Source organism: Canis aureus, chromosome 12 (genome assembly GCF_053574225.1).
Source record: "Canis aureus isolate CA01 chromosome 12, VMU_Caureus_v.1.0, whole genome shotgun sequence".
Taxonomy (NCBI): Eukaryota; Metazoa; Chordata; class Mammalia; order Carnivora; family Canidae; genus Canis; species Canis aureus.
The window spans coordinates 6,976,264-6,994,441 of record NC_135622.1 but is presented as its reverse complement, the minus strand read 5'-3'; the positions used below and the strand labels follow the sequence as shown (position 1 = coordinate 6,994,441).

Sequence of the window (18,178 nt, the reverse complement as noted above, 5' to 3'; positions counted from 1 at the left end):
ACCTCTCTCTGCGTTTCTCATAAATAAATAAAATCTGTAAAAAAAAAAAAAAAAAAAAAAGGAAGAAAGAAAGTAATATGCAAGACCTATGTGAGGAAAACAATAAAACCTGACTGAAAGACACAAAATATGACTTGATAAATGTTCCCAGGCAGAAAATCTTAGTATTGCAAAGATTATTAAATTTCCCAGCCTCCCAACATTAACTGGTAATGTCATGGCAATCTAAATAATTCCAGTTGAATTGTTTATGGACTGTGATAAGTTGATTCTCAAATTTATTTTCAATACTGGAAAAGAAAATATACAAAAAATGAAAAAGAACACAAAAATTGAAAAGAAATATTTCAAAACAAACTGCAACATTATAATGATTGAAATAGTGTGGTATTGCTGTAGACAGAGATAGTCTCATGTATGCAAAGGAATTAGTTTGCAGTAAAGATGGTATTTCAAATTATTGGAGGAAAGTACGAATTATCATCTATTCAGGGAAAAAGTTAAAGTAAGGTCCTGATTTTCCAATGTATAAAAAATAAACTCCAGAGATAAATATAAAAACAAAGTTAGAGAAATACTAGGAGAAAATACAGGAAAATATTTTATAATCTGGGAGAAAAGGGAAGCTTTTCTTTAAGAACAGTGAAGGAAAAATTTTACATGTGGACATTCAAAACTTCTGTACACAAATAACACTGAACAAAGGATAAAGAAAAGCTATAAGCAGTAAAATATATTGCAACCTTTTAAACAAAAGATTAAAATTTAAAATGTGTGAAAAGCTTCCATACAACTATAAGGAAAAATAATACATTAAGGAAACAAGCAGAGGATATGAACAGTTCATTCAAGAGAAGAACTTAAAAATGGCCAGTTTCTAAAATAATCTTCAATCATGTGTAACCAAAGATTTAGACTGAGATAGCTGTTTTCCTCATTGCGCTGGAAAACAAAATAAAAAGACTGGTCATATTGAGTATGGGAAAAGTGATGGAAATGCCAACCATATTCATCCACCGTGAGTGGAAGATAAATTGATCAAGCTTTCATATAGAATAGTTTTATCAAAATTGTAAGTGCCCTCTACCCACTGATTCTCTTGCAGAATTTCCTCCAGAAATAGTTGCACATGTGTATAAACAAAAATGTTTATTGCAGCATTGTTTAGGGTATAGCTAAGGTGCTGGAAGCAGATTATATGTGAACTCCACCACTAACTCATTTTCAGACCTTAGGCAAGTTAACATGTTTGTATCTCTGTTTTCTCATTTGTAAAGTGAAGAATAGGCTATTACAAACCGCAGAAGTTTGCTCTGATGTATGAAGAAGATAACATATGTAAAGTGCTTAGCATATGGCTGGCACAGAGAGTTCAACAAATAGTAGGTGGCATGAATAGTGAAAAATTTGAAATAACTTATATATTAAATATTAAATATTTATATATTGGAACAATCTCAGCAAACACATTTAAAGCTTCAACTCATGTACCAGATTACCTCACATCCATTTGGCATTCCAGTGGCCAAAGCAAGTTACACAGAGTCCACCTATCAGAAGGCACTGAAGTCACATGGAAAAGGGCATAGATGTATAATCATTTTATAGGATATGAATAGCCACATGTGAATAGTTTGGAACAGTAATACAATCTACTAAAGCTGGCTATCCATAACCCCACCACTGAGTATAAAGCCACATTGTGTGTGTTTGTGTGCTCTATTTACCTTTAGAACTTGTATCGTGGACCACACTCATGAGAAAAACACCATGGACCACTTTCTGGTGGATTTGCCAAGCAAATGAGGTTACAATGGGACCTCAACAATGAGGGATGATTTCTAATTTCCTGAGTCTCCACCCCTGAGATGTAGATACTTGAGTGATCACCAGGCTCATTCCCAACTTAAGTTTTTTGGTCCTTCACAATGCCCTGGACATTTAAATTTGTGTTTAGTTCCTTATTAAAAATTATTCAATTTTAATTTCATTTTCAGAACATCACTATAGGGTAGCTGTTATTATCCTCATTATAAATCACATCCTCAGCCTTTCAGAAGCACTTTCTGATTGTTAAAACTCTGATTATGAAGATTAATTTTACAGGCCAATTTTGAGCAGTTTTAGGGGATGGAAGTATGACAACTCCCTTGCATCAATGTTACAACAGTGCATTTCTGAGAAATGCAGATATGTGTGCAATGGGTGTGCTCATTTTTGAAACCTAAGACTCAGGTTTTATGGGGTTAGGGCACAACATAGCTTTGGGCTCTTGTCAACAAGAGCAGGAGAGAATTTTTAGGATTGTATCTTTTGCAAGCAAGATCACACTGTTGAAAGATATTTTTATGTAGGCTGAGTCACGAGAAACATTTTGCTTCATGGTTGTTATAGAAATGTCCTGTTCCTTCTGTGGAAATATGTCACAGAAGTTAAATTCCAGAGTTGGCAAACTCAAAAGCTTTCTGTGGCCAGGGTACGTGGATTGCACAACGTTATATGTTGTGCTTGATGAAGAAAAGAGTGTGAAACTGCACGTGGTAAATTTAATGGCAAGGCATGAGAGCTGAAAGGCATTCAAATAAAAAGAAAAAAAAAAAAACAAACCCCAGCTCTGTAATCCAAAACACCTGTGGGAAAATTTTGACCCATGGCTAGTTTATAATCTTTGTCCTCAGAGATTAATTTGATAATATTCCAGTATTATACCCTCACCTTTGGTATTAAAGAGTAGTGGCAACTTTCTAAGCTGACTGGGTAAAGTAAATAAATAAATCTGTAAACCAGATTTATTTTGTTGATATACTTAAATGTGTACTCTCTATATACATTCCCCTGGATTTCTAGCTTTTAAATTTATTATGTGATATTTGATCTGAAAGATGGATAATCATATCAAAAGTCAAGATGAAGTTGTTTTCTCTTTTCTTGGGAGAGAGAAAACTCTTCTATCCTCCCAGTAGAATGATCTTTCCACTTTAGGGCCCTGACCTCAGCCTGGCCTGAGCCCAAAGGTCTAAGTCTACATACCTAAGAAGAGGTTTGTACAAATTTTCATCTGTGGTCAAAGCTTTTACTCAGGCTTTATTACTAATTCACTGGATGCTGCTAGCCAGTATCCTGCTGTTACCCAACAGGAACATAATGGTCAACAAATAGCTTGTTTGCTAACCTGTGTGTGATCACGCTTGTTTTCATAGGGTGGGCAGATGCTAAGACCCATCAAGGGCATAATCTAGTTACATTAATCTTACTGAATGGCTCTTGCCAGAGGATTTACCTTCTCTGTAGAGTACTAAAACAAATAATTACTATGGTTTCATATTAATTATTTCTTATCTGTTCCAAAAATTAATATGAAACCATACTAATTATTTGTTCATAACCTAAGCAATGAATTTTAAAAGGAGTTGGGGTTAGATTTTATTCTGGCTGTTAGCAATGACTTCTTAGAAACAATGTTGCCTAAATTTGCCCATCTGGGAAATGTCTTCTCTTGTGCTTCAGGGTTATAATGATCATGGCTCCTGGACTTTAGAATTGTTCTCTAGGCACGTCATTCAAACATCCGGTAATTCTACTTATTGAGTGCATTTATATGCTGACCACTGTTCTATGTACAGATTCAACATATCCCTAAAGTGAAATCCTTATCTTCCTTTCCTCAAACCAGCTGTTATCTCATGTATTCTCTATCTCAGCACTGGTATCAATATCCACCTAGTAATCCAAGGCCAAAGCCCCCAGCATCAATATAATTTCTTTCTTCCTCAGCCCTCTATCCAGTCAATGACCGAGTCTCCTGCTGTACCCTTAACAACCTAAAGAATCTTTGCTAACCTTGCCTCAGTGCCTTTGTCCTGTGGTCTATCTTGAACAGTCTTCTTCCTGACTTCACACCACAGGTTCTCATCATTCAGATCTTAGCTCAAATGTCATCTTCTTGATGATATGCTCTTCAATCCACCCTACCTGATTTTTATTTGCTTATTGCCTGTATCTTCCTTTTAAAATATACACTTAATTTAAAATGTAAGTCTAATATAAGTATGTTTTACTTAAATGTCTTGAAAATGAGACTAGTGGGATCCCTGGGTGGCTCAGCGGTTGAGCGTCTGCCTTTGGCCTGGTGTGTGATCCTGGGGTCCTGGGATCGAGTCCCATGTCGGGCTCTCTGCATGGAGCCTGCTTCTCCTTCTGCCTTTGTCTCTGCCTCTAGCTCTTTCTGTCTCTCATGAATGAATAAATAAAATCTTAAAAAAAGAAAGAAAATGAGACTAGTGGCCTCTGTTTCCAGTGCCAAGAGTGTTTGACACATGGTAGGTACTCAGTATTTACAGAATGACTCCACACAAAATTAGCTTCACAAAACAGTGCTTTGGGTTTTTATGAATAAATCAACCCGAAGTTGTCTTTTTTGTAGCTCAGAACTAATCTCTCCCTTTTATTTTAAGGGTAGATGAGAACTGGGAGGGGAGTGGTGGTGGGTGCAATTTTAATTTGAGTTTCCTCAAGATAGAAGCACCAAGGTTAACCTAAATGGGACTAGTATTCTGATGGCATTACCCGGAGAATAATATGGTTCCTATTCTAGCTTTCCTCATCTAATGTGGGGACAATTCTAGTACCTATTTATAGGGTTACTGCGAGGGTCAAATGAGAAAATAAATCCTTGTAAAACTCTTAAGGCAGCACCTCTAACTGCATCATTAACTGCAGTTATTTGGTTATTATAATTTTATAACCGTACACTACTAATTATAAATTACTGCATCATTAATCCACTCAAAGCTGATGTTGTGATGGTGACCCCTAACCTAACACATTGCTTCAATTTGCTCCCCATAATTCACTTGAGAAATGTGGTGGTGATGACGGTTTTCATGATTTTAATCTCCTACCATTCAGAAGTTCCTAATAGTGGTCTATAGCCAACGGGTAAGAGGATTTCAGGGCCCAAACCAGTTTATCACCTGTGCAAACTGAACTGAGCACACCGTCCTTTACATTCTTGCTGTGACTCGCTCGCTGGAGGACTGGGTCCATGTCTTGCTCAATTCTCTAACCCCAGAGTATATATGCACCTGGAGCATAGTTAGTGTTGCTAATAAGTGAATGGCGAGCATAGTCCGACCTCCCGACCGGCCGAATGTAGGCAGTGCTCAACCGCTAAGACCGTGAAAATGAGAGCCTAAGGGTTAACTGGGAGCAAAGCCGGCGCGCAGAACTCGGCGCAGGATACCTCCTCCGGCGGCGGCGGCGGCGGCGGAGGCTGCGCGCTGGGGTAGACCGGGTGGCTCGGGAAGGGAGCGCGCGGGCGCCGCGGGGCGGAGCCTCTATGGGCTGGGCGGGGCGGGGCGCGCGGGGGCCACGGGGCGGAGCCTCTGCGGCCGGGATGGAGCGCGCGGGCGCCGCGGGGCGGAGCCTCTATGGGCTGGGCGGGGTGCGCGGGGGCCACGGGGCGGAGCCTCTGCGGCCGGGATGGAGCGCGCGGGCGCCGCGGGGCGGAGCCTCTATGGTCTGGGCGGGGCGCGCGGGCGCTGGGGGGCGGAGCCTCTGCAGCTTGGATGGAGCGCGCGGGCGCCGCGGGGCGGAGCCTGTGCGCGCTGGGCGGAGCGCGCGGGCGCTGGGGGGCGGAGCCTTTATGGGCTGGGCGGGGCGGAGCGCGCGGGCGCTGGGGGGCGGAGCCTCTGCGGCCGGGATGGAGCGCGCGGGCGCCGCGGGGCGGAGCCTGTGCGCGCTGGGCGGAGCGCGCGGGCGCTGGGGGGCGGAGCCTCTGCGGCTTGGATGGAGCGCGCGGGCACCGCGGGGCGGAGCTTGTGCGCGCTGGGCGGAGCGCGCGGGCGCTGGGGGGCGGAGCCTCTGCGGCTTGGATGGAGCGCGCGGGCACCGCGGGGCGGAGCTTGTGCGCGCTGGGCGGAGCGCGCGGGCGCTGGGGGGCGGAGCCTCTGCGGCCGGGATGGAGCGCGCGGGCACCGCGGGGCGGAGCCTGTGCGCGCTGGGCGGAGCGCGCGGGCGCTGGGGGGCGGAGCCTTTGCGGCTTGGATGGAGCACGCGGGCGCCGCGAGACTCTGCGGCCGGTATGGAGCGCGCGGGCGCTGGGAGGAGCGGAGGCGACATGCCGGGCTTCCTACTTGCGGTTCAGAGCCGGAGCCGAGGCGAGGCGGCGCGGACACGGGTGGAGGAGCAGGACCTACAGCAGTGGGGCCTGACAGGTTAGTGGCCCGCGGCCAGCTTCCTCCGGAGCCTGCCAACTCGGTGGGACTCGCTTCTGCTGGGCCGGGGGACCCCGCGCCGGGAACGGGCCTTCGGCGCCTTAGGCGCGCCGTCCTGTGGGATTTTTCCCTGCGGACTCCGGGCAGGGCCGTTCTTCCCCCTCACTGCGGAGGTGCTGGGTAGCCCTTGCCCTCGCCTGCGCCGCGCGGGGTGGAGGAGATTCCGGGTCCGCGGCCCGGCACACCCGCGCCAGAGCCGAGGAACTCGGGAGGGGGAGACCCTCCCCCAAGGTGAAACCTTTGTTTCTGAGGATGCAGAGGACGTCCTGGAGCCCCAAGGATATGAGTTTAAAGTTTCTGTACCGGCAGATTTGGAGGCCTGGCCTGGGGGATTTCGTGAGTTGTCCTATAAGACTGTCAGAACTCGCCTACTTCAGCTTTCTTCTTCATTCACCGTGCACGTACAAGCTCTTACATCATTTCCCATTGATTCATTCTCCCCCAGGACTCTATTTTCCACTATGCAGCTGACAAACAGTTATTAGTCCTTATCGCAGATCGTGTTTTATTTATACCAGTTCTTCCCTTGAAACTTTGAAGCTGGAAAATTGTGCACAGACAGCGACGGTGACACCATTTCCTGTGGATGGAAAAAGTCAGGCCCTATTTTATTTCCTGGCTCGGCCTTCGCCCGACTCACCACCTAACCTCTCCAATCCTCGATTTTTTTGAATTACAAAGTGGGGAATGCAGTGCAGGCTTTAACTGTATTATAGAAACTTGGATCAATAATAATCAGTGGTGTAGTCGTTAAGTTCATTATTTATTCACTGCTACTGAGAGCCACATACAGTGAGATGTTAGGTACCGAGATGAGCAAATCAAATCAACACCGGGCCCTGCCCTCCTGGAGTTTCTACATTGGGGACTGTGAGTGCTTCCAGAAGTATAAACTAGTATTTATTGAACTCTTGTTAGGTACTAAATGCCAAGGAAGTGTGAGGTTTTGTTCATTCTCAGAATGAAACAGAAGATGCATTTCTCTGTCCACCTTAGAAGAGGAATGAAGAAGAATGGGTAGGATACAGACAGGAAAGAGAAAGACCTCGCCTTTCCTGTGTCTCTGAGGCTTTGTGAATGATTGCATCTGTGTCTGTAAGGACTGTGTATCCAATCTAAATAGGAATTTATGGACTGGTGTTTGTGTGGGTATCTTAACATATTTGTGTCTGTTTCCTTGCATGTGTTTTTAGGTGCTTTGATGATGCTTTGAGAACATTTGTGGGGGAAGACTAAATGAAGTGTGCACGTTGATACAGACTGCAAATAATACATTCTTTGTAGTCAGATCTTTCAGCCTTTTTCTAAATGATTTTTGCCTTTAGTATTTTGCATTGGCGGGACTTTACTACTCTAAGCTTATTGTTGTTGGCTTAATTTTTTTCTTTTTTAAAAAATTTTCATTATTTAAGGATTTTATTTATGTATTTGACAGAGAGAGCGAGCAGGTGCAGAGGTAGGCAGAGCAGCAAGCAGAGGGAGAGGGAGAATTAGTCTCTGAGTAGAAAGCCCAATGCAAGGCTTGATCCCAAGACCCTGGGATCACAACCTGAGCAGAAGGCAAATGCTTAACTGACTGAGCCACCCAGGCACCCCTTAATATTTTTCTTCTAGTACAGTTGTGATCGCTTTATATTTAAATTTTTATTTCCATGGAGATATATTAGGAAGAAATTTGACAGTCTTTTTTTCTCTCAAATATGTAATGATTTACCCATTTTTTGAAAAGTGCTAAAGCAAGTATTTTGTTCTGCAGTATCCTTTCTAGTTATTAAAAAACTTTTAGTTGATCTTCTTTCCCTGAAGAGTGTCACAGATACATTCCATACATTCTAGTGAACTTCAGAAACCCAAAATACATTGGATCATAAAGGTATGTTAGGACCGCTTTGTTTTTGGAATAAACAGACTTATTACTTCTTGGTGTTTTTGCCTGCTTTTCCATGAGAGGCATACCTCAGAAATACTGCAAGTTGGTTTGATTAAAGACTACTGCAATAAACTGAATATTGTCATAAAGCAAGTCAAGTGAATTTTTTTTCCCAGTGCATATAAATGTTATGTTTATACTATATTATAAACATAACATAGTTTATACTTATACTGTATTAAGTGTGCAGTAGCAATGTCAGAAAAACCCAATGTGCATACTTTAATTTAAAAAATCTTTACTGCTGAAAAATGCTTACTCATCATCTAAGCTTTCAGTAGGTTGTAATCACTGATCACAGATCATCATAACCAATACAGCAATGAGAAAGCTTGAAATATTGTGAGAATTACCGAAATATGACACACAGACCCAAAGTGAGCAAATGCTATTGGAAAAATGACACAGACTTGCTTAACTCAGTATTACACACCTTTAATTTATAAAAACAAAACAAAAACGACACAGCATCTGTGAAGAGCAGTAAAGTGAAGCACAATAATATGAGGTATGCCTGTACTCATCCTCCTGAAAGTGGGCAAGAGAATTCAAACAGCTCTGTGATAGATATAGCTGATGGGCACCCTCACATTTATTGTTTCCCCAAACCCTAAGCCTGCCTTACCACATCCTAGAGGCTATAAAACAAAAGACTACATTTCCCAGACTCCCTTGTAGTTCTGTTGTGCATGATGACTGTGGGAGATTTGGAAGGGGAAATGAAGGAAAAACCACAGTCTGGGAGGGATTTCGGTTTTCTACATTTCCCTTGGAGACTAGACCTAACTTCAGGGAGATTAGGTGGATACTGAACATCCATTTTACTGGCACAGATTGTGGATGAGGTGGGTACAGTCCTGGAGCTGACAGAGTAATGATCTTGTGACATAATGGAAAATACGTATTGGCTCTGCCTTCTGGTTCCCAGAATAGGATGCCCAAAATCCTTGTGATTTCCTGGGTGAGAGGAGTATTTTTTGTTCTGTTGAGGTGTTTGAGTATGTTCCTGGATGGCTTTTGGGTGGGGGCTAGTCACAATAAAGAACAAGCCGAAATTAGAAGCTTGGAATTTGCAGCTCTGTCCCCCATTCTCTTGAGATGGGAAAAGGGCTGAAAATGAAGTTAAATGATCGATGATGCCTACGTAATAATGCTTCCATGATAAATCTGAAAAGGGTTGGGAGAGGATAAAATGGGATTGTTTTCTTAGTTTTAATGATAGTTTGTTATAAGTGTGTAGAAATGCAACAAATTTCTGTGCATTTTGCATCCTGCAAATTCACTGAATTAATTTGTTCTAATAGTTTTTTGGTGGCATATTTAAGGTTTTCTGTGTATAGTATCATGTCATCTGCAAATAATGACAATTTTACTTCTTCCTTTCTGATTTGGATTCCTTTTTTCCCCCCTTGCCTAATTGCTGTGGCTAGGACTTCCAATACTATGTTGAATAAAAGTGACAAAAATAGGCATCTTTGTCTTATTCCTGATCTTAGAAGAAAAGCTTTCAGTTTTTCATCATTGAATATTGATGTTTGCTGTGGGCTTATCATATATGGCCTCTATTATGGTTTTTTAAAAATTTTTATTTATTTATGATAGTCACACACACACAGAGAAAGAGAGAGAGAGAGAGAGAGAGAGAGGGAGGCAGAGACACAGGCAGAAGCAAGCTGCATGCACCGGGAGCCCGACGTGGGATTCGATCCTGGGTCTCCAGGATCGCGCCCTGGGCCAAAGGCAGGTGCTAAACCGCTGCGCCACCCAGGGATCCCGGCCTCTATTATGTTGAAGTCAATTCCTTCTATACCTACTTTGTATAGAATTTTTATCATAAATGTGTGTTGATTTTGTCAGATGCTTTTTCTGCATCTATGAGATGGTTGCATGATTTTTATCCTTCATTTTGTTAATATGGTATATCAAATTGGTGGATGCTTATCCTTATTCCTGGAGTAAATCTACTTGATCATGATGTGGGATACTTTTAATGTATTACTGAATTCAGTTTTCTTTCTTTCTTTTCTTTTTTTAAAGATTTTATTTACTCGTGAGAGACAGAGAGAGAGAGGCAGAGACACAGGCAGAGGGAGAAGCAGGCATCATACAGAGAGCCTGATGTGGGACTCGATCCAGGGTCTCCAGGATCACGCCCTGGGCTGCAGGCGGCACTAAACCGCTGCGCCACCAGGGCTGCCCCTGAATTCAGTTTTCTAATACTTTGTTGAGGTTGTTGCATTCATGTTCTTCAGGTACCTATAATTTTCTTGTTTGGATTTGGTATCAGGGCAATATCAAACTTGTAAAAATAATTTGGAAGAGTTCCTTCCTCCTCTTTTTTTGGAAAATTTTGAAAAGAATTGGTATCAATTCTTCTTTGAATGTTTAGTAGAATCTATCAGTGAAGCCATCTGGTCCTGGACTTTTGTTTTTCAGGAGGATTTTATTTTATTTTTATTTTTAAAAATATTTTATTTGTTTATTTATTCATTCATTCATTCATTCATTCATTCATTCATGAGAGACACAGAGAAAGTCGGGGGGTGGGGGAGGCAGAGACACAGACAGAGGGAGAGGCAGGCTCCATGTAGGGAGCCTGACGTGGGACTTGATCCTGGGTCTCCAGGATCAGGCCCTGGGCCAAAGGTGGCGCTAAACCTCTGAGCCACCTGGGCTGCCCTTCAGGAGGATTTTGATTACTGATTCAATCTCTTTACTAGTAATTGGTCAAATCAGATTTTCTGTTTTTTCAAGACTCAATCTTGGAAGGTTGTATGTTTTATTTATTTTTTTTAATTTGAGAGAGAACGAAGGGGAGGGACAGAGGGAGAATCAGACTCCCTGCTGAGCAGGGAGCCCAATGTGAGGATCCATCCAGGACCCCAGAATCATGACCTGAGCCAAAGGCAGATGCTTAACCAAGTGAGCCACCCAGGTGTCCCAGGTTGTATGTTTCTAAAAATGTATTTACTTAGGTTGTCCAGTTTATTAGTGTGTAATTGTTCATTGTAGTTTCTTATGCTCATTCGTATTTCTGTGGTTTCAATTGTAATGTCTCCTTTCGTTTTTTTTTTATATTTTTTTATTTTTAATTTGTTATAGAGAGAGAGCAAGTGACCTTGCACACAAGGGGAGGGGCAGAAGGAGAGGGAGAGCGTCTCAAGCAGAGTCCATACTGAGCATTGAGTCAATGTGGAGATTGATTTCATGACCCTGAAATCATGACCTGAGCCAAAATGGAGAGTTGGACACTTAACCAACTGAGCCACCCAGGTGCCCCTCCTCTTTCATGTCTGATTCTGTTTATTTGAATCCTTTTTTTTTCTTGGTGGATCTAGCTAAAGGGTTGCCAGTACTGTTTATCTCTTCAAAGAACTAACTCTTGGTTTCAATGATCTTTTCTTTGTCTTTTTAGTCTCTTTTTCATTTATATCTGCTCTGATCTTTTTTATTTTGTTCTGTCTGCTAACTTAGGCTTTATTTATTTTTCCTTTTTCTGGTTCCTTGTAGTGTAAAGTTAGGTTGTTAATATGAGATTTTTCTTGTTTCTTGAGGTAGGCATTTTTCTCTGTGAACTTCCATGTTAGAACTGCTCTTGCTGCATCCCATAAGTTTTGGTATGTTGTATTTACATTTTCATTTGTCTCAAGGTGTTTTTTAATTTTGCTTTTGATTTTTTTCATTGACCCATTATTTGTTCAGTAGCATGTTGTTTAATCATATTTGAGAATTTTCCAGTTTTCTTCTTGCAATTGATTTTAGTTTCACACCATTATTATCAGAAAAGATGCTTGATATTTCAGGCTTATTTTGTGGCTTAACATATGATCAATCCTGGGAAATGTTCCATGTGCACTTGAGAAGACTCTGCATTCTGGTGATTTTGGGTGGAATGTTATATATATATCTATTAAGTCCATTTAGTCTAATGTGTCATTTAAGGCTGATGTTTTACTGATTTTTTGTCTGGGTGATCTAACCATTGTTGTAAATTGGGGTATTAGAATCTCTTACTATTCTTGTATTGCTGTGTCTTATTATTATTATATTTCTTACTATTGTATTTTCCTTTTAGGACTGTTGACATTTGCTTTATATATTTAGATGTTCCTATTTTGGGGTGCATAAATATTTACAAATGATATATCATCTTGTTGAGTTGACCCCTTTATGATTATGAAATTCCCTTTTTTGTGTCTTATTACAGTTTTTGTTTCAAAGTCTATTTTGTCTGTTATAGGTATAGCTATCCCTATTTTTTTTTTTTGTTTCCATTTGCATGGTATATCTTTTTCCATTCTTTTACTTTCACTTTGTTTATATACTTATGTCTGATGTGAGTCTCTTGTAGGCAGCATATAGATGGGTCTTGTTTTTTTATCGAGTTAGCCACTCTGTGTCTTTTAACTGGAGAATTTAGTCCATTAATATCTAAAGTGATTATTAGAATGTGTATTTATTGCCACTTTGTTAATTGTTTTCTGGTGGTTTTGTAGTTCTTTTGTTCCTTTCTTTCTTCTTTTGTGGTTTGATGACTTTCTATAGCGAGTGTGCTTGGATGCTTTTCTTACTATTTTTGTGTATCTACTATAGGTTTTTGCTTTGTGGTTACCATGAAGTTTATGTATAAAACTTATAACTGTCTACTTTAATTGATGGTAACTTAGTTTTGAACTCATTGTAAAGCTCTACATTTTTACTCTTCCCTCACTAGCATATTTTGTGTACCTTATGTAATTATTGTAGTTATGTTTATTTTTACTACTTTTGTCTTTTAATTTTCATCCTATTTTTATAAGTGCTTAATCTACTCCCTTTACTTTTTCCAGTGAGATTTATATTTTTATATTTTTTGTTACTAATTCCTTTCTTTTCAGGCCAAAGAAATCCCTTTAACATTTTTATAAGGCTGGTTTGTGGGTGATGAAGCCCATTAAGTTTTGCATCTCTGGAAAACTCGTTTTTTTTTCTTCAATTTTGAATGGTAACATTGTTGGGTAGAATACTCTTATTTGGAAATTTTTTTCTTTCAGCATTTTGAAAATATTGTGCCACTGTTCTGGCCTGCAAAGTTTCTGCTGATAAATCTGCTGATTGTCTTAAAGGAGGTCCCATATACATATCAAGTTGTTTTTCTCTTGCTACCTTTAATATTTCCTCTCTGCCTTTGACTTTTGACATGTTAATTAGAATGTACTTGTGGGTCTCTTTGGATTTATCTTTTTTGGAACTTGTTGGACTTCCTGGATGTGAATTTTTTTTCCCCCTTTCTTAGGTTAGGGAAGTTTGCTTGTTTTCTTTTTTTCTTTCTTTAAAAATTAATTTTTTAAAATTCAGTTAATCAACATATAGTGGCATTAGTATTAGAGGTAGAGTTTAGCGATTTATCAGTTGTATGTAACACTGAGTACTTAGTATATATCACATGCACTCTCTAATGTTCATCACCCAGTTTCCACATCATCCCACACTTCTTCTAGTAACCCTCAGTTTGTATCCTATGGTTAAGACTCTCTTATGCATTGACTCCCTCTCAGATTTCATCTTGTTTTATTTTTTCCTGTCTTCCCCAGTGGTCCTTTGTTTTGTTTCTTAAATCCCACATATGGGTGAGATCATATGAAAATTGTCTTTCTCTGATTGACTTATTTTGCTGAGCATGATGCCCTCTAGTTCATCCATGTCGTTGCAGATAGCAAGATTTCATTTCTTTTTTGATGGCCGAGTAGTATTTCATTGTGTATATATAGCACATGTATTTTATTTATCTATCAACAGACATCTGGGCTTTTTCCATAGTTTGTTGTGGACATTTTTGCTATAAACGTTGGGGTGCAGGTGCCCCTTTGGATCACTACATTTTTATTGTTGGGGTAAATACCTACTAGTACAATTGCTGGGTTGTAGAGTAGTTCTATTTTCAAATTTTGATGGACATCCATACTATTGTATAGAGTGGCTGTACCAGCTTGCATTCCCATTAACAGTGTAAGAGGGTTCCCCTTCCTCTGCATTCTTGCTAACATCTGTAGATTCCTGACTCGTTAATTTTAGTCATTCTGACTGGTGTGAGGTAGGATCTCATTGTGGTTTTGATTTGCATTTCCCTGATGCCAAGTGATGTGGAACATTTTTTTCATGTGTCTGTTGGCCATTTGTTTTCTTTGGAGAAATGTCTGTTCATGTCTTCTGCCCATTTCTTGACTGGATTATTTTTTTCTTTGGCTGTTGAGTTTAATAAGTTCTTTATAGCTTTTGGATACCAGCCCTTTATCTGGTAAGACATTTACAAGTGTCTTCTCCTGTTCTGTCAGTTGTCTTTTAGTTTTGCTGACTGTTTCCTTGCTGTGAAGAAGCTTTTTATCTTGATGAAGTCCCAGTAGTTCATTTTTGCCTGTTTACCTTGTTTTTGCAGATGTATCTACCAAGATGTCACTGTGGCCAAGGTCACAGAGATTGCTGCCTGTATTTTCTTCTAGGATTTTGATGGATTCTTGTCTCACATTTAGGTCTTCCAACCATTTTGAGTTTATCTTTGTGTATGTTATAAGAAAATGGTCCAGTCTCATTCCCACCAACAGCTCAAGAGGGTTTCCCTTTCTCCGTATCTTTTCCAACATTTGTTTCCTGTCTTGTTAATTTTCACCATTCTCACTGGTATGAGGTAGTATCTCATTGTGGTTTTGATTTGTATTTCCCTGATAGCAAATGATGTGGACCATTTCTTCATGTGTTTATTGGTTGGCCATGTATATGACTTTTTTGGAGAAATATCTGTTCTTCTGCCCATTTCATGATTGGATTTTTTGTTTTTTGGGTGTTGAGTCTAATAAGTTATTTATAGATCTTGGATACTAGCCCTTTATCTGATATATCATTTATAAATATCTTCTCCCATTCTGTAGGTTGTCTTTTAGTTTTGTTGACTGTTTCTTTTGCTGTGCAGAAGCTTTTTATCCTTTTTGTCCCAATAGTTCCTTTTTGCTTTTGTTTCCCTTGCCTTCATAGATCTATCTTGCAAGAAGTTCCTGTGGACAAGTTCAAAAAGGGTGTTGCCTGTGTTCTTCTCTAGGATTTTGATGGATTTTTCTCTCACACTTAGATCTTTCAGTCATTTTGAGTTTATCTTTGTGTATGATAAAGAGAAAGGTCCAGTTTCATTCTTCTGCATGTGGCTGTCCAATTTTCCCAACACCATTTATTGAAGAGATTGTTCTTTTCCCAGTGGATAGTCTTTCCTGCTTTGTTGAATATTAGTTCACCATAGAGTTGAGGGTCCATTTCTGGGTTCTCTATTCTGTTCCATTGATCTATGTGTCTGTTTTTGTGCTGGTACCATACTTTCTTGATAGTTACAGCTTTATAATAGACCTTAAAGTCTGGAATTGTGATGCCACCAGTTTTGGTTTTCTTTTCAACATTCCATTGGCTATTTTGGGTCTTTTTTTATTCATACAAATTTTAGGATTATTTGTTCCAGCTCTGTGAAATAAGTTGATAGCACTTTGATAGAGATTGCATTGAAAGTGTAGATTGCTTTGAAAGCATAGGCATTTTCACAATATTTGTTTTTCCAATCCATGAGCATGGGTTTTTCCATTTCTTTGTGTCTTCTTCAATTTCTTTCATGAGTGTTATATAATTTTCAAAGTACAGATCCTTTACCTCTTTGGTTAGATTAATTTGTAAATATCTTACGGGTTTTGGTGCAGTTGTAAATGGTATCGATTCCTTCATTTCTCTTTCTTCTATCTCATTATTAGTGTATAGAAAAGCAACTGATTTCTGTGCATTGATTTTAGATCCTGCCATGTTGCTGAATTGCTGTGTGAGTTCTAGCAATCTTAGGGTGGAGTCTTTTCAGTTTTCCACATAGAGTATCTTGTCATCTGCGAAGAGTGAGAATTTAATTTCTTTGCTGATTCGGATGCCTTTTATTTCTTTTTGTTCTCTGATCGCTGAGGCTAGAATTTCTAGTACTATATTGACAACATTGGTGAGATTGGGCATCCTTGTCATGTTCCTGACTTCAGGGGAAAAGCTCTGAACTTTTCTCTCATTGAGAATGATCTTTGCTGTGGGCTTTTCATAGATGGCTTTTTTTTCTTAAATAAATTTATTTTTTATTGGTGTTCAATTTGCCAACATATAGAATAACACCCAGTGCTCATCCCATCAAGTGCCACCCTCAGTGCCTGTCACCCAGTCACCCCCACCCCCCGCCCTCCTACCCGCCCACCACCCCTAGTTGGTTTCCCAGAGTAAGGAGTCTCTCATGTTCTGTCTCCCTTTCTGATATTTCCCACTCATTTTTTTCTCTTTTCCCCTTCATTCCCTTTCACTATTTTTTATATTCCCCAAATGAATGAGACCATATAATGTTTGTCCTTCTTCGATTGACTTATTTCACTCAGCATAATACCCTCCAGTTCTATCCACGTTGAAGCAAATGGTGGGTATTTGTTGTTTCTAATGGCTGAGTAATATTCCATTGTATACATAAACCACATTTTCTTTATCCATTCATCTTTCGATGGACACCGAGGCTCCTTCCACAGTTTGGCTATTGTGGACATTGCTGCTAGAAACATCGGGGTGCAGGTGTCCCGGCGTTTCATTGCATCTGTATCTTTGGGGTAAATCCCCAGCAGTGCAATTGCTGGGTCGTAAGGCAGGTCTATTTTTAACTCTTTGAGGAACCTCCACACAGTTTCCAGAGTGGCTGCACCAGTTCACATTCCCACCAACAGTGCAGGAGGGTTCCCTTTCTCCACATCCTCTCCAACATTTGTGATTTCCTGCTTTGTTAATTTTCCCCATTGTTACTGGTGTGAGGTGGTATCTCATTGTAGTTTTGATTTGTATTTCTCTGATGGCAAGTGATGTGGAGCATTTTCTCATGTGCTTGTTGGCCATGTCTATGTCTTCCTCTGAAATTTCTGTTCATGTCTTTTGCCCATTTCATGATTGGATTGTTTGTTTCTTTGCTGTTGAGTTTAGTAAGTTCTTTACAGATTTTGGATACTAGGCCTTTATCTGATACGTCATTTGCAAATATCTTCTCCCATTTTGTAGGTTGTCTTTGAGTTTTGTTGACTATCTTTTGCTGTGCAAAAGCTTCTTATCTTGATGAAGTCCCAATAGTTCATTTTTGCTTTTGTTTCTCTTGCCTTCATGGATGTATCTTGCAAGAAGTTACTGTGGCTGAGTTCAAAAAGGGTATTGTCTGAGTTCTCCTCTAGGATTTTGATGGAATCTTGTCTCACATTTAGATCTTTCATCCATTTTGAGTTTATCTTTGTGTATGGTGTAAGAGAGTGGTCTAGTTTCATTCTTCTGCATGTGACTGTCCAATTTTCCCAACACCATTTATTGAAGAGATTGTTCTTTTCCCAGTGGATAGTCTTTCCTGCTTTGCCAAATATTAGTTGACCATAAAGTTGAGGGTCCACTTCTGGATTCTCTATTCTGTTCCATTGATCTATGTGTCTGCTTTTGGGCCAGTACCACACTGTCTTGATGACCACAGCTTTGTAGTACAATCTGAAATCTTACATTGTGATGCCCCCAGCTATGGGGCATATTCCCCTGGCTATTTCAGGGTCTTTTCTGATTCCACACAAATCTTAAGATAATTTCTTCCAACTCTCTGATGAAAGTCCATGGTATTTTGATAGGGATTGCATTAAACGTGTAAATTGCCCTGGTAACATTGCCATTTTCACAATATTAATTCTTCCAATCCACGAGCATGGAATATTTTTCCATCTCTTTGTGTCTTCCTCAATTTCTTTCAGAAGTGTTCTGTAGTTTTTAGGGTATAGATATTTTACCTCTTTGGTTAGATTTATTCCTAGGTATCTTATGCTTTTGGGTGCAATTGTAAATGGGATTGACTCCTTACTTTCTCTTTCCTCAGTGTCATTGTTAGTGTATAGAAATTCCACTGACTTCTAGGCATAGATTTTGTATC

The 18,178-nt window shown here is 40.1% G+C and overlaps 1 protein-coding gene across 7 annotated transcripts in view; it reads left to right on the top strand.

Annotated features, from left to right (window-relative positions):
• Nucleotides 1–6,030: 6,030 nt before the first annotated feature.
• CHD1L (chromodomain helicase DNA binding protein 1 like) overlaps nucleotides 6,031–18,178 on the top strand; it is an 83,044-nt gene continuing 70,896 nt past the window's right edge. For 5 of the 7 annotated variants that reach the window (XM_077842573.1, XM_077842571.1, XM_077842569.1 and 2 more), the window contains exon 1: nucleotides 6,032–6,215. In XM_077842573.1, the coding sequence (XP_077698699.1) occupies nucleotides 6,083–6,215 (133 nt within the window). In that variant the 5' untranslated portion in view covers nucleotides 6,032–6,082. Of the gene's footprint in view, nucleotides 6,216–18,178 lie in introns of all 7 variants that reach the window. The other 2 variants (XM_077842574.1, XM_077842572.1) reach the window with 1 other exon arrangement.